This window comes from Dendrobates tinctorius, unplaced genomic scaffold (genome assembly GCF_039654945.1).
Source record: "Dendrobates tinctorius isolate UK_male_01 unplaced genomic scaffold, ASM3965494v1 ptg000035l, whole genome shotgun sequence".
NCBI classification, from domain to species: Eukaryota; Metazoa; Chordata; class Amphibia; order Anura; family Dendrobatidae; genus Dendrobates; species Dendrobates tinctorius.
The window spans coordinates 16,080,292-16,097,000 of NW_027361703.1; the positions used below are offsets into that span (position 1 = coordinate 16,080,292).

The window sequence follows — 16,709 nt, forward strand, 5'->3', positions numbered from 1 at the left end:
CGTACTGACTGCAGAGTGTAGAAACACACCCCTCGTACTGACTGCACAGTATAGAAACAAACCTCTCGTGCTGACTGCAGTTTCTGAAACAAACCTCTCGTACTGACTGCAGAGTGTAGAAACACACCCCTCGTACTGACTGAACAGTGTAGAAAAACACCCCTTGTGTAATGACTGCACAGTGTAGAAACACTCCCCTCGTGTACTGACTGCAGTGTAGAAACACACACCCTGTACTGACTGAACAACAGTGTAGAAACACACCCCTCGTACTGACTGCAGTGTAGAAACGCACCCCTCGTACTGACTGCACAGTGTAGAAACATACCCCTCGTACTGACTGCACAGTGTAGAAACACAACCCTCGTACTGACTGTACAATGTAGAAACACACCCCTCGTACTGACTGCACAGTGTAGAGACACACCCCTCATACTTACTGGACAGTGTAGAAACGCATCCCTTGTTCTGATTGGACAGTGTAGAAACGCACCCCTCGTACTGACTGGACAGCGTGGAAAAACAGCCCTCGTACTGACTGGACAGTGTAGAAACGCACCCCTCGTACTGATTGGACAGTGTAGAAACGCACCCCTCGTATTTCGTATTGGCTGGGGAGTGTAGAATATAAGGGGTGTGTTTCTATGCTGTCGAGTCAGTGCTGAGTGTGGAATAACCACTTGTGAACTTATACATAACGCCTTAGGAATAATAGAGGAACTGTGTGTTATAGAGATTTAATTAAAGATGATCCAGTTGTGATATTACATGGGGAATATAAGTATTAATTAAACCAGACAAATCAGGAGAACTGGCTAGTCCTTTATATAGGTGGCATACATGAGGCTGTAGAGTTTTTATCAGGAGGACCACAGCTAGTATGTGTATTGTAGTCTATACTTGGACTGTGAATCGTGGATTTGTAAAATTGGCCTTACAATGTTTTTTCCAGGCCAAGATAAAAGTATACATGTGGAGACGAAAGGAATAGGTCACTGACAGAGGTATCTTATCTTCTGCGTGAACAAATACATTTCATGCTGACTCCAACATGGGTTTGGTTGAGTTAAGGCCCCGTCACACATAACGACTCACCAGCGATCCCGACAACGATATCAACGTGTCAGGATCGCTGGTAAGTCGCTATGTGATCGCTGGTGAGCTGTCAAACAGACAGCTTCACCAGCGATCAGCACAGCGACGCCGAGCACGCAGCGTCGCTGTGTTCGTTAGTTACCAGCGCACTGATGCAGGGAGCTGGTAACTAACGTACACATCGGGTATCCAAGGGACGTGCGTCCCTTAGATACCCGATGTGTACGTTAGTTACCAGCTCCCTGCATCTGCGCGCTGGTAACTAACGTACACATCGGGTTTCTAAGGGACGCACGTCCCTTGGATACCCGATATGTACGTTAGTTACCAGCTGATCGCTGGTCTCCCACCTGTCACACGCAGCGATGCGTGCTGGCCAGCGGGAGACCAGCGACCAAAGAAAAGTCCTGGCCTTTACTACAGCGATCAGCGATACCGGCAGGGGGGCCGGTCACTGATCGCTGTCACACACAGCGATCTCGCTGGTGAGATCGCTGTTGTGTCACAAAACTTGTGACTCAGCAGCGATCTCGCTAGCGAGATCGCTATGTGTGACGGGGCCTTAAGGAAGAGCACAATAAAACTAAACATATGCATTCATGAATCCATGTAGCAACACAACAGAAGATGAGAAAAAGGTCCTACAGCTTCTTTCAAATGTTGATCTGCACATACATAGCTCTAGACATTCTGGGCTAATGTTAGAAATTAAAGGGTAACTACATTTTCAGGAAACTTTTCACATTTCAGAAGCTAAAACGAAGGAGGGTCAAGTGCTTTCCTCCACGATTGAAGATTGGCTCTATGATCTGTCCAAGCTTTTGATATTCCACAAAGTTAATTCTTATCTGTAATATGGAGAGTGCTTCCTATCAAACAGTTAGGTCATGATTATATGCTACTTTAACTCATTTTATCAGCTTGCCGTTGCAGGTTTCTGCATTTCAGAATGATAAAATATCACCGATAATGAGTCAGAAACAGATGTAGGCAGCAGATAATCCTTTAAGAAACCATGTAATAGTCACTTACAGCTGTCAAGAGTGCTGTGATAAATCAGAGTAATATATGTGGGGGTTTTTCATACAGGCAACGGATGCATGCATCAAGGCACCATATTATTGCTCCAGCAAGTCACTGTGTATAATTTTTTCATACAGGCAACTAAAGTATGCCCACTTAATGATCAAAAACCTCCTGACAGCCAGCTATTGAAGTTTCATTATAAAATACCAAATAATAAAAATGAAGGATAATCCTACCTAAATTCTGCCACATGCTGAAGATTTCACAGCCCATTGTCACACGCATGTCTCCATATCTAAAGAGATGAAAAACATCAAATATTCCATAAAAGCATTAATGAAGAGAAGCACTGTTTGTAGAGCAGTATACCCTGTGGAGTAGTCACGTAATATAAATGTGCCGAGTTTTGTTCAGTCAGATAGAAAAGCCTTATTTGTAATAGTTAAAAATATAGAATTAGGAAATTTACACTTTAACAAGTTTCGATTGTAATAGTTATCTAGGATTTTTTTCTGACAGAAATATGCTCAATGTTAAAAGTCTCTTTATGCGTACCTCTATCATTTAATTTTTCAGAATAGTTTGTCATACGTATATACATGAGGAATAACACTGATACTGGCCATTATATCACTTGCATCCTGCATTTTCCCAAATGTGTGACTCTATAGCCTCCATCCTCAATCTCCTTTCTCTCTCAGCTAGTAGGTGGATATTTTGAGATCTCCCAAACACAGTACATGCAGAGCTGTGTACCTGGATCTGCCCGTGTCTGATTCATTCCTCACTAAACTGCTACTTAAGGCCCCGTCTCACATAGCGAGATCGCTGATGCGTCACCGAATTTGTGACGCAACAACGATCTCGCTACATGTGACACATAGCGGCGACCGGCCCCCCCGCTGGATATCACTGATCGTGCTCGAATTCCTGGGCCATTTTTTCGCCGTCGGCATCCCGCTGGCCAGCATGCATCGCTGTGTTTGACGCCGACGAGCGTTTCAGAATAGCTGTTGTGTGACAACGCACCAGCAAGCCTTACCAGGTCGTATTGTTGTCGGGATCGCTGGTGCATCGCTATGTGAAACGGGACCCTTACTCACCCCTCTCCATAGATTTCAATATGTTCTGCAACCTGACCCCTCACTGTCAGGCTGAGTGCAGACGGAGTTTTGAGCCCTGCGGATTTTTCCGTGCAGAATGGAAGAAAACCGCAGGTCAAATGACCTGCATTTTTCCTGCGGATTTCTTCCATTTTTCACGCGGTTTTCATGCGGTTTTTGTGCGGTTTTCCATTGCGGTCTTCCCCCTGCGGATTTGGTAACAGGGGAGATAGAAAACCGCACAAAAGAAGTAACATGCTGCGGATTTTGTACCGCAGGAAAACCGCGCGGAAAAATCCGCAGCGTCTGCACAGCGGTTTTTTTTTTTCATTCATTTTAAAGGTACTGTACATCACAATGCGGATATGCAACGTTTCTGCGCGGTAAAATCTGCTGCGGAAACGCTGCAAATCTGCCTTGTGTTGATCAATATGGATTTGAGCTCTATTTTTTTCCCCAGAGTAGATGAGGAGTTTGGGAGGCACAAGGACAACAATGGCTTGCTATGGTCAGGTTCTCACTCAGCCGCCTCTGTGATGTAGGGTGGGTGACTATAAGAGGTCCACGTCACTCTACAGCCCAATCTCACACTTGCCCTTTACTCAGGCTACAAAGTGAACACAGAACGTACGCCAACCAGTTTACACACCCAAGACGCTAAATGCTGCCACCACTTACCAAAAGCATGAAAGTGTGGCAAGTCCCAATATCATGCACACTAAGTACTCACTGCACACAGGCCATGCACAAACTACCACTTAGCATTTAGGCCAGGTTCACATAGCGGTAATGCAGTCCGTTCAACGCATAGCATTGACGGACTGCACTAACGCTTCTCCCGTTATGGGAGCCAGCTATTGCAGATGCTTCATCTGAACTAGCAGTGACGGATCCTCGGGCGCTACAGCCCGCGTCCAAGGGTCCGTCAGAATAACGGCACATCGCTAACGCATGCCGATTATGACATGCGTTAGGCTGGTTTCACATTAGCGCTTTTGTGCGCAGCGCATTGTGCGCACCCGTGTGCATGTGCACTGCGCACCTATGTTTAACATGACGTGAGCATGGTCTTGCGCACACTTGCGTTTTCGTGAGCATGCGTTTTTTTGTCTTTCGCGCCAGACGCAACATGTTGCATTTTTTGGTCCGCCCTGTCTCATCAAAAAAACACATGCGCACGCTTGCGCACGGAATGCGCAAAAACAAAACATTGAAGTCTAGGGGAACGCATGCGTGCGCATGGTCTTGTGCACGCTTGCGTTTTTTTCTGCATGCGTTTTTGAGGTAAACAAGTCTGGAATGTGGTCTAGACAATGGAAAAAATGTCACACCTAAAAAGGCATGCGCATAAAAAACGCAAACGCATGCAAAAACGCATGTAAAACGCAAGCAACACTGCTTTTTTTGACGCATCAGCGTACGCATGACGCTAAAAAAAGCGCGTTTGTTTTGTGTTTTTCTTTGCGTTTTTTATGTGCACGATGCGCTGCGCAAAAAAACACTAATGTGAAACTAGCCTTAGCGATGCGCTCGTCTATAGCAGTGTATGGCAGCGTTAACGCATCCGTTACATAGCGTTAATGCCGCTGTGTAACGGATACATTAAACGCAGGGCATAAACGCTATGTGAACCCAGCTTTACAGAGACAGTTAGGTTTTTCAGAGCAACAAGAAAAATATAGTTTCAGGCTGTGTGCCCACGTAGCGATTTTTAAGCGTTTTTGCCGCGATTTTCGGCGCGAAAACGTTTAAAAATCGTGTACAGAACGCCCCCCATGCATTCCTATGGCATTCCGCACATGCTTTGCTAATGCTGCGCTTTTTTCCGCGGCGGAATCAGCATCGCGGAAAAAAATCGCAGCATGATCATTCTTTTGTGTGGAATCACAAAGAATTGCCGCGATTCCGCACCCATAGGAATGCATGATAATCGCTTACTTCCCGCATGTGGCTATGCCCACCATGCGGGAAGTTAAGCGTCTCATGTGCGGTTGGTACCCACAGTGTGGAGGAGAGGAGACTGTCCTCCAGGCCCTGGGTACCATACCCCTGTAAAAAAAAGAATAAAAAATAAAAAATCGGGGTATATTTACCTTCCGGCGTCCCGCGCTGCATTCCCGGCCTAAGCGTTCCCAGTAATGCCTTGCGGCAAGGTCCTGTAATGACGTGGTCTCGCGAGATCGCTATAGCAACGTGAGACTACGTCATCACAGGTCTCGCAAGGCATTACTGGGAACGCTGAGGCCTGGGATGACAGCGCGGGACGCCGGAAGGTAAATATACCCCGATTTTTTTTATTTTTTTTAGCATTTTAACATCCTATCTTTTACTATTGATGCCGCATAGGTGGCCTCAATAGTAAAAACCTGCTCACACTTGTCAAACACTATGTTTGACGAGTGTGACCAACCTGTCAATCACTTTCCAAGCGATGCTTCAAATTGCTTGGAAAGTGCTTGAATATCGCGGCAAAATCGCGCGATGTCTGGGAAGGAGTCCGGTTTTCTGTGTGCGTTTTAACACGCAACGTGGGCACATAGCCTCAGGCGTTAATACACAAAGGTACAGTGCTTAAAATGTATACAAAATAGGAAAATAATAGACATACAGTGGGGAAAAAAAGTATATAGTCAGCCACCAATTGTGCAAGTTCTCCCACTTAAAAAGATGAAAGAGGCCTGTAATTCACATCACATGTAGACCACAACTATGAGAGTCAAAATAAGAAACCCAATTTAGAAAATTACCTTGCCTGTTTTGGCAAGATTTATTTTGCAAATTATGGTGGAAAGTAAGTAATTGGTCATTAACAAACGTTCATCTCAATATTTTGTTATATATCCTCTGTTGGCAATGACAGAGGTCAAAAGTTTCTTGTAAGTCTTCACAAGGTTGAATCACACTGTTGGTGGTATGTTGGCCCATTCCTCCATGCAGATCTCCTCCAGAGCAGTGATAAGTCTGTACTCATCTCATCTCATGTATATATATATATATATATATATATATATATATATATATTTTGTTCTATTGTTTCTTGGCTGGGGTATTTGTATGAATCTGCTAGTGTAGTGTGGTTTGAAACAAAAGACAAGATCAATTAGCGCTGTAAAGAGAATTTCTCTTATATCATATTTTGTTTGCCATTCTACCCCAGGAGATGGTAAATTGGATAATTGAGAGATGTTAAAAGCAGAGATAACTCTTACCTTTCCAACACTTTTTTCATTTTTGAAGGGGCAAATATCTCCAACTGTAAACAAGACTGGTTTATAAAAATGACTGCAAGGTAGAAGTAGGAATCCCATATCTGTGTGAATAAAGTACAAACACATTAACTTAACTTTTACAGCACATTACCTTAACTTTTACTTTGCAACAGTATCTCATTTATTGAAATCAATATACATTACAGCATCTACAGTACTGATACGGTTAAAAACGTCAGCAGGGACATAGATGGTGTTTTTCCATAAATGAGAGCTATTGCAAGATACTTATAACCCCTTCATGCCGCAGCCAATTTCCTTTTTTTTCATTTTTCTTTTTTTCTTCTCTTCTTCTAACAGCCATAACTTTTTTAATGTTTCTGTCCACTTAGCCATATGAGCGCTTGCTCTTTGCAGGACAAATGGCATTTTTGGATGACACCATACATTTCACCATGTCAGGGACTGGAAAGTGGGTAAAAAGTTCCAAGTGGGTTGAAATTGCAAAGAAAGTGCAATTACACATTTTTATAAAAAAAAATATTTTTATTTCACGTGTTCACTATACAGTAAAACTGACCTGGCTATATGATTCTTCAGGTCAGTACGATTACACAGACACCAAACATGTATAGTTTGTTTGCTTTGTTATTCAAATGGAGAAAAAAAAAAAAAAAAAAAAAAAAAATCGGAAATTTTAAAAAATATATACTTTTCTTGTGCTGAAGTATTCGGAGGCATTTAATGTTTTCAATTTTTGGAATATGGAGCTGTATGAGGTCTGATGTTTTGCAACCTGAGCTGACGTTTTTACTGATACCATTTGGGGGTAGATACAATATTTTGATTGCCTCTGTTTTTTATTGAAATGTTGCAGCGACCAAAAAATCCTAATTCTGGCGTTTCAATCTTTTTTCTCACTAAGCCACTTACGAATTGGATGAATTTATTTTAAATTTTGATATATTGTTTTTTTTTCAAGAACAGCCATAGCAAATGTGTTAATTTTTTTTTCAATTGCCTTATTTTTAATGGGGCAAAAAGGAGGTGATTTGAACTTTATATTTATTATTTCCAAAAACATTTTTTTTTTCAATTTTTATCGAATTTGTTAATCCCCTTAGGGGACTTGAACCTGCAATTGTCTGATCTTTTGTACTACGCACAGCATTGCAGCAGTGAAAAATTATGTTCTCCTATGTCAGTTACAGGTTGGCTTTCACAGAAGTACCGTAATGAGAGGCACGGGAGTCTTCAGCAGACCCCCGGCTGTCACATCAACCTATTGGGGGCCCAGTGGTCACATCACCAGCATGATGCATCCCTTCCCTTGCCAGTGTGTGTTAAAGTAGTTGTACACTACTTGGTCAACCCCTTCATATTCCCCATGTTTGGCCCTGATAAAATAAAAAACACACATACTCAATTTTTCTGCCGGCGCTCTTCCAGCAGTGTCAGCACTCACGATCCCGTGGCTCACATACAGTTATTATGACATGTGAGCCCGATGCACAATCAGTACCAGAGTCACTATCCCTGCCTTCAGACATATTAGTAGGAAGTGAGCGGTCAGCCACAGTTCAAAGGAGGAGACCGTAACGCCAGCAGTGATTGGGCACCGGGCTCAAGTGTCATAACAACCACATGAAAGCCCCAGGAATGTGACTGCCGACACACGTGGAGTGGCGCTGGCACAGGAGGTGAGTATAGGTGTTTTAATTTTATAGGTGCCAAACATAAGGAAGGAGAAAGGGGTTGTCTTAGTAGTAGCTGCAGGCAAAGCAGAGCTCTGAACGAGGCTGTGCCAGGTAGATGACGGCTGAATAATTCAGTCATCATCTACTTGGGAAGATGCGGACTCACAAGCTGAGCCTACTTCTCAAGTAGATGAAGACGGAATTTAGGGATCCAACATAAGAAGTAACTCTACATTGTTATGTTGGGAAGGGGTTATCTTGTCAACATTTCTTACTCCATAGTGGGCATTAACTATTAGTAGAATTAGTCGGCATCACGAGTCTATTTTGTTTGGGGCTTGTGTGTGTTTAAAAACGTTGTTTGCCAAGGATATCAAGCCAACAAATCTGACTTGTTACGCTCAGAAATTTTAGGTCTCAAGTGGGTATCTTTGGGATTCATAATACTGTGTTGGGGGGCAGTCAAGGATAATGTCGAGGTGGGGGAATCATACTGTGTCTGTTGTCATACATTTTGGAGGGATGTAGGGGCTATCAAACGGTTTTGCAGGGTATTATACATTTTGGAGGGCTGTGGGGACTATCATACTGTCTTGCAGGGCAGTAGGGGCATCATGTTGTCTACGTGGGGCAGTGGGGTCCAGTATACTGTATAGGGACCTGCTGAACCATCATGCCGTGGGAACACTATACTGTTTTGGGGGAGCTGTTAATCATAGCACAAGAGCTGAATAACATGAGCAGTATGATTTACTGCTTTTAATAAATTTTATAAATCTCAGTAAATTATACGGTTTTTGATCTGCTCAATAATAAGAAATAAAGTTAATATTAAATAATAATGTTGATGACAATATTGAACAGAATTAATTTCACCATTCTGGTTCTCCCCTTCGGTATAGTCACGGCTTCTCATGTGGCTTGTGAAAATTAATTGCCCACCACTGCTTTATACCATTGCTTTCAAAGTACTGATTGGTACACGACAACAGCTAGGGGAAAACACTCTTAATATTATCTTGACTATCCAAGGGGTTCCGAAGGTTAGATATGCTATAATTAGGCCTTTGATAAGATGAGAATATTTCTGCTCTTCCATTACAGAGTATTGTACTTTGTTTGTTTCTATAAGGTCAGCAAAGTGAAAAACACAATTCAAAAAATTAGGCTGGTGCTCCAGGTCCACACTGAGAATCTAGCTGGGCTCAGCCCTGCTCTACAAGAACCGTTAAGCATATCTCATTTCTCACAAATGTTATGCAGCCAATTATCTGTACAGATTTCCCCCATCTGCGTGCATGATCGAAATGGTTGAGCATGCATGAGTTCTGTATGCTGAGAATAAATGGTCTCTCCAGGGAGAAAAAAGGGGAAATTAAAGACGCACTTTCATCAAGGTTTTTATGCTCTTAACATATTGCAGTTATCATATTATAAAGCAGTGTGCATTTACTATTGCACATTTTGCCTTTCTGCCCACTAATTCTTCTATTTTCTTTGCTCTATATATAAACAGGAAGTTTCTTGTCCCTGCAGAAATCATTCCTATCTTCAACTTCTGAACCAGCTGCTCCACTCCTCCCCCCTTGCCATTCCCTTTTGCAGTCAGTGAGGCTGCGTTCCCAGCTGGGCCAATTAACTGCAGTGACCTCGGTGAGATCCCCGCTAGCCCAGTAAGAAAATGTCTCACGGTGCAGCGGTGAGTTCACGTGGGAGAATTTTACTGCAGTGAATTCGCCTCTGCACCATGAGACTTTTTCTCACTGTACTAGCAGGGATTTAACCATGGTCACCGCAGTTCAGCCAGGCTGGGAACACAGCCTCAGTGACCGGAGGTAACCTTGATGATGTCACCGCTAGTCAATTATGCTGCACTCGGAGTAGCTCATTCACCAGTGGTTCTTAGCCTGGACGGTTGCATCTTGGCACCGTCCAGGTTGAAAACTGTCTATCCCCAAGACATGCATTACGGCGTGTTATTACAGGAGATGAGGGATTCAATAGAATGGGTGTCTGTTATTTTTAAATAAAAATGGAAAAGTGTTTTGTTTTATTTCAAATAAAGGACTTTATTTTGGTTGTATGTTTATTTACCATATAATATAGGATTAGTAATGGCGAGGTGTCTTATAGACACCTGTCCATTACTAATCCGTGGGCTTGATGTCACCTGACAACAGAGGCGCCATCTCTGGACGGTTGCAGGCTGCTATTTTTAGGCTGGGGGGGGAGGTGGTGGCAATATCCATGGCCCCTTACCAGCTTGAAAATACTAGCCCCCAGCTGTCTGCTTTACAGGCCCGGATTGGCAATATAACTAACCGGGCATTTTCCCACTGGGCCGCTGTCACGTGGTCCGCGGGCGGCAGCGCCCGATAATCTGGCCGCTTGCCAGCTGCTGCGGCCACTGTTGCTCCTGCCGCCGGCCCTCTGTGGGCACGGCGGTGATAGCTTCAAGTTCCTCCCGCACTGCAGGGAGATAAGCAGCCACGCACCCCATTCTCGCCTTAGCATGAGACCCCCTCCCCCCCCCGCAGCCACTCACAGCGTCGCACTCGCTTGCCTGCTCGCTCTGTTCGCAGGACCTGTGATGAGGTCACAGGAGGGGAGGAGTCAGGGGGTCACATGATCAGCAGGAGCCTTTGTCCAGACCCCCGATCATGTCACCCCTGACTCCGCCCCTCCTGTGACCTCATCACAGGTCCTGTGCGCTCAGCCTTGCCTCTACCTTCTGCAAGACTCTGCTTTGCTGTTGTCATGGTGCTGGTTGAGGTATGTATGTGTGGGGTCAGGATTTACAGTATGGATGTAGCAGAGCCGTGTGTACGAGGTGTACGGAGAGGAGCCGCGCGTGTACGAGGTGTACGGAGAGGAGCCGCGCGTGTACGAGGTGTACGGAGAGGAGCCGCGCGTGTACGAGGTGTACGGAGAGGAGCCGCGCGTGTACGAGGTGTACGGAGAGGAGCCGCGCGTGTACGAGGTGTACGGAGAGGAGCCGCGCGTGTACGAGGTGTACGGAGAGGAGCCGCGCGTGTACGAGGTGTACGGAGAGGAGCCGCGCGTGTACGAGGTGTACGGAGAGGAGCCGCGCGTGTACGAGGTGTACGGAGAGGAGCCGCGCGTGTACGAGGTGTACGGAGAGGAGCCGCGCGTGTACGAGGTGTACGGAGAGGAGCCGCGCGTGTACGAGGTGTACGGAGAGGAGCCGCGCGTGTACGAGGTGTACGGAGAGGAGCCGCGCGTGTACGAGGTGTACGGAGAGGAGCCGCGCGTGTACGAGGTGTACGGAGAGGAGCCGCGCGTGTACGAGGTGTACGGAGAGGAGCCGCGCGTGTACGAGGTGTACGGAGCGGAGCCGCGCGTGTACGAGGTGTACGGAGAGGAGCCACGCGTGTACGAGGTGGACGGAGAGGAGCCGTGTGTATGGAGTGGAGCCATATGTGTACGGGATGTACGGAGCGGAGCCAAGTGTGTACAAAGCATACAAAGCGGGCTTTTCCCACGGACACAGGAGTACACGGCGGAGCCCCGAGGAGCATTTTAAAACACACACATGACGTTCCACCTGAAGTGATGTGCTGGAAGCTGACCGGAAATGAGAATTTCTTGAGGAGATTGTGATGGAACCAGGAATGCTTCAGATCCATCACCGTGTCCTCCTCCGACAGCGCAGACAGCAGGATCGCCTTGGAATCGGGGATGCCGGCCATGTGAGCGGATCATGATAGGTCCTGCACCGGGAGGCTCAGGTGGGCACTACAATGGGAGCCGGACTGCTATAGTATCTTTGTAGAATCTTTCTTTATTTCTTTCTCTCTTTTTCTTTCTTTCTCTGTTCTTTCATTCTCTGTTCTGTCTTTCCCTCATTTTCTTTCTCTCTCTGTTCTTTCTTTCTCTCTCTAATCTTTCTTTTTTCTCTCTCTGTTCTTTCTTCCCCTCTTTCTTTCTTTTTCTTTCCTCTCTTTCTCTCTGTTCTTTCTTTCTTTTCTTTACTTCTTTCTTTCTCTCTCTGTTCTTTCTCTGTCTCTCTCTGTTCTTTCTTTCCCCTCTTTCTTTCTCTTCTCTGTTCTTTCTCTGTCTCTCACTGTTCTTTCTTTGTCTCTCACTGTTCTTTCTTTCCCCTTTCTTTATCGCTCTCTCTGTTTTCTTTTTTCTCTCTCTCTCTGTTTTCTCTCTTCCTTAGTGCCAGTCAGTGTGCCCATAATGCCAGCCACTGTGCCCTCAGTACCAGTCAGTGTGATCAGCAGTGCTAAATGGGTGCGATTAGGTGTGGACATGGGTGTGACTAGTTGTAAAATGGGTGTGGCTGGGCGTGGCCAAAATTTGCAGCGGCGCGCTATGCGCGCCGCAGTTTTTGTCCATCTTTCCCTTCTTCAAAAGTTGGGAGGTATGATAGGGGCGGCTATGACCAGGGGGTCTGGTTGCCCAATAGAGAGCAATTCTGCCAGGAATTCTGTCACCATGCGTACAAAAGGGGATAGAGATTTGGGAGGAATACTGTACCTAAAAGCAATAAATAGGACTGAGCTGAAATCCTGGGCACAGCTGTTATATAGTCGTGTTAATCTCCTCTCACTTCTTGTAACCTACAAGTGTACAAAGATATTATATAGTCACCATGTGACTAGTGGGCCTGTGTAACTTCAAATGCCAGGGCTGAATTTTAGTCCCAGTCCGGCCCTGCTGCTTTAGCAATGCCGGTTGTTAAAAATGTAGGGGACCCCACACCATTTTTTTACATTATTTATTTAAATAATTAAAAAAAACTGTGTGGGGACCCCTATGTTCTTGATAACCAGCCTTGCTGAAGCTGAGGGTTGCAGCCCCCAGCTGTGAGTTTTGCCCGGCTGGTTATCAAAAATACAGGGGAACCCATGCCGCTTTAAATTTATTTATTTACAGTGCAGGCTGATGAAAACTCCCAACAGCCGCTCTTACTATCACTTATTAGAGGCAGCAAGCGTTGGCTCATGGGAGCAGTAGTCCCATCAGCTGATAACAGTGACCGGAGGTAAACTTTATACCTCCGATCACAGCTGTACGCTGTCCGGCTGTCTGACCGGCGGTGCCGATTTTACCGTCGATCAGAAGTGGCGTTTGCTGCGATGTTCTGACAGTGCGGCAAACAATGGATGTTTGCGCCCCTCATTCAAGTGAATGGTGTCCGGATTCGGGTCTTATTCTGCTACCCGAACCCAAATTTTTTGTAACTGTTCGGCCAAACCCACCAGACCTGAACATCCAGTTTCCGCCCATCTCTAGTCATTGACCTAAAGGAAAAGAAAATTAGCTGGGTAGAAAGGCAAAGTGAGCAATTGCAAGTACACAGTGCTATATGAGGACTGCAATATATTAAAAGGATAAAAATTTGGATGGGAGTGCTTTCTTAAACCTCAAAATGACTAGATTTCTGGATCCTGGTCCAGCAGCACCATTGGTAGCCTATGGCCACTGGCCCAGAGCTCTGTAAACCTCCTCCATCCTGCCAGCATCCATGGCGCTCTTACTAATTAACAAGTACAGCACAATGTCATGCAAGTGTTACGTCACAATGATAAAATTGTGCCAGGCCAACTAATTAGAAGAGGCACCAGGTATGACAGCAAGTACAACGATGTTTGTAGAGATCTGGTCTAGTGGTCACCGACTACTGAAATAGAAGCTGGACCAGGGTCCAGGGAATCTTTTTCTTATATCTAGCGGAGAGTTGGGGACTCTATTCAAATGAGCTCATCTGTGGTTTTTCCTAATAATCTAATTTCCATAACACATACTGGATTATTCCTTTCCATTAACTTGATAGTAAATTAATTGAGGGAGGGAGCAAACCTAAGTACCCAGAGAAAAACAACACAAAAACCTCATAACATCATAAAACCTTCATGTAGATGCGGCCCGGATCCAAACATAGGCCCCCAATGATGCAAGGCAACACTTGTTAACCAATGAGCCACCAGGGTCTTTAAACTATACTAAAGGTGTTATCTGGGACTTTGGCTATTTTGTCCTTTTTTCCCAATGGGGCTAAAAACCTACAGAGGCAGGTAGTTGCTTGTTCTACCCGGCAAAGATTTCTGTTGGCTAAAAGTGTTCACAGACTGCTCCTTCCAACGATTCTCATGCTTCTGATGACCTCACATCGACAGAGCAGCTTCTTCTTTTGCGTTCTGTCGAATGAGCGTCACTGTAGGTGTCATGCTGATTAACAGCTAGCTCCCATCTAGGAGCCAGCTGTCAATAAGCATGAAGTAGGCAGCCATGCTCTGTCGAAAGAGCGGACTGGAAGAGAAGGTGTTATTCTGTTAACATAAAGTGAAATGAAGCAGGAGAGTCACTGCCTGAGCCAGCAAAGATCATCGCTCGTAGTTGACAACTACCTGCCTATCACCTAGACTTAGGAAAAAATAATCTAAGTCCAGAATAACCCCTTCAATAACAATAAAATTAACATTAGCTGGCATTGTGGATTAATAATTGGTCTAATTCAGTTTCTGAAAAAGTAAAATGACCATCCAAAAAAACTGCACATACTTAAAGCCTCATTGTCTGGAAGTCCTACTTACCTTATAATCAAAACCCTCATTTAAAAAGTTCTTACGAAGAGCATCCGAAAGATACAGTACAGTTGTAATAATGACACTGGGAAAAGAGAAAAATTTAGAATTAAAATATTACATGTAAACTTTGATATGAAAAGTAATTAAACAAGTCATTTATATATCTTTTACTGCGGCTTTTATATATGACATAACATCAACACTTGTCTGTGTTTTCAAAAGTCCTTTATACTTACCATCTATACTGACACAAAGGCACAGAGAAAACTTAACAATTTGCATTCACTTACTTTAAAAATGAAGCTACTAATCGAAGTTTCCAAAAACGGGGAGGTTTTAAGCACATGGACAATCACTGATTCTGACATGTTTTCATTTAACTTAAATAGAAACTGTACTTTCCACAAACTATGCATAAATTAATAATAAAGGCCATTACACAAAACATTGTGATATAGCTCAGATAATTCTGCGTCTTTCTCCCTTAATGAGCCATTTCATTCCCTACTCCACTTCTCCATCCACTCTGGGAAAAAACAAGTATAACTCCAAGTTGCTGAAGACAAGATAAGTTGCCAAAGCAGTGAGTTATCAGGTTATACTCTATGGAGAGGAAAGGCAGAGGAAAGGTGAGGAGGGGACTGAAGAAACAGGCAGAGGAAAACATACAAAGAGGGTGTTGGATTTACATCTACACAGCTCAGTACTGCTGTATAATTTCCTCCATGTGGAAGCTGTTTCTTTCTGTGTGCTAACTAAGGTATTAAAAGTAGGAATATATCTTGTTGTTTTATGAATGGAAGCCATCATGGGAGCTAGTATTCTCCCATCAGCTGAGTCGATTACAAATTAGAGACAGAACCTGCAGAGAGGAAAACTTCTGAAAGTCCTGGTTTCAAGTCATAAGGGCCATAAATGGTGTTATTCCTCATGTACACACACACAGGATAGCTTATTCTGAAAAGCTGCGTTAAAGTGCAGCTAACTTTTATAATATACTAAATTCTTGCTAACCTTTTTAAGTTCAGAAGCTCAATTCAAACAGTTTAGTTGTTTACGGTACAGTGGGCAATCACTGCTCTTCTGATGCTCAGCACTGCCTGTTTTCTCGAGTTTCTCTATTTTAAAGAGTACATCAGCACGTTTCCGTCTGCTACAAAGTGATCGCAATCTAAAAATCTTGACAACATAACACTCTTGAAACGAGTAGTTAAGTTTTCATAAATAATACTATTTAATGGTCACTGAAAACATAACCGCTCTTGGTAAAATCTGCTTTGTAAGTAAAAACATTTCTCCTTGGAAAAGTATTAGAAATAATTGTGTTTTTATTTTTTTTGTTTTGCATTTTTTTGTCATGCCAGTCTTAATGTCCTAGACAGTGCACAGTCCTTCCCCTCCAAAAAATGAAATCTAATTTAAACTAGGTGAGTTGCGAGTTGGCAGAATATTTTTTTTCCATTTCTACCTTAAAAAGCTACAAATAATATACATAAATTAAGTTTGATTATGTTCAGGTGTCACCTCTAGAAAGGGCTGCAATCTGCAAACATTAGTCTGTATGCAGCTGTATCTGAAGTGCCGCATAATACACAGGCGGAAAAAACAAAAACAGCCGTGTCAGCTGAATATTTCCAGTATCAATAAAAACCTGTGTGATTTCATGTTTGTAGATTTACTGAACCCTAATGAGCTCTCAACATCCACAATGTGCTATTTATGTTTTCCTTAGTCTTTAATCAAATGAAGCAAGTCCCCTGGGCCTCTGCTCGCTCTATGGAGTGAGAGCGCGATAGCTGGCACACAGCGACCAGGAGCAGCTGCAGGAACTGGAAGGGATCTAGAGGGCTACACTATGTGGCGGAATAGCGCAAGACATTAGCCTTTTAATTGGTTTCATGCCTGGCAAAGCTAATTAATTGTTTCATTCAATTAGAAGGACCCACTTCCTCCTCAGGGGCATGGCTTGTGCGCAAAGCATTATCCTTGTGTCAAGTGGTCAAATGACTGACCCCCTGTGCT

General features: G+C 44.1%; 1 protein-coding gene across 5 annotated transcripts in view; it reads right to left on the bottom strand.

Moving 5' to 3' along the window:
- The window catches only part of DOCK4 (dedicator of cytokinesis 4), a 505,372-nt gene that overhangs the window by 162,125 nt on the left and 326,538 nt on the right, over positions 1 to 16,709 (bottom strand). For all 5 annotated transcript variants that reach the window (XM_073573298.1, XM_073573297.1, XM_073573296.1 and 2 more), the window contains 3 exons: positions 14,694 to 14,769; positions 6,434 to 6,534; positions 2,358 to 2,416 (listed from right to left, as the gene is read on the bottom strand). In XM_073573298.1, coding sequence (XP_073429399.1) covers positions 2,358 to 2,416; positions 6,434 to 6,534; positions 14,694 to 14,769 — 236 coding nt within the window. The remainder of the gene's footprint in view (positions 1 to 2,357; positions 2,417 to 6,433; positions 6,535 to 14,693; positions 14,770 to 16,709) is intronic.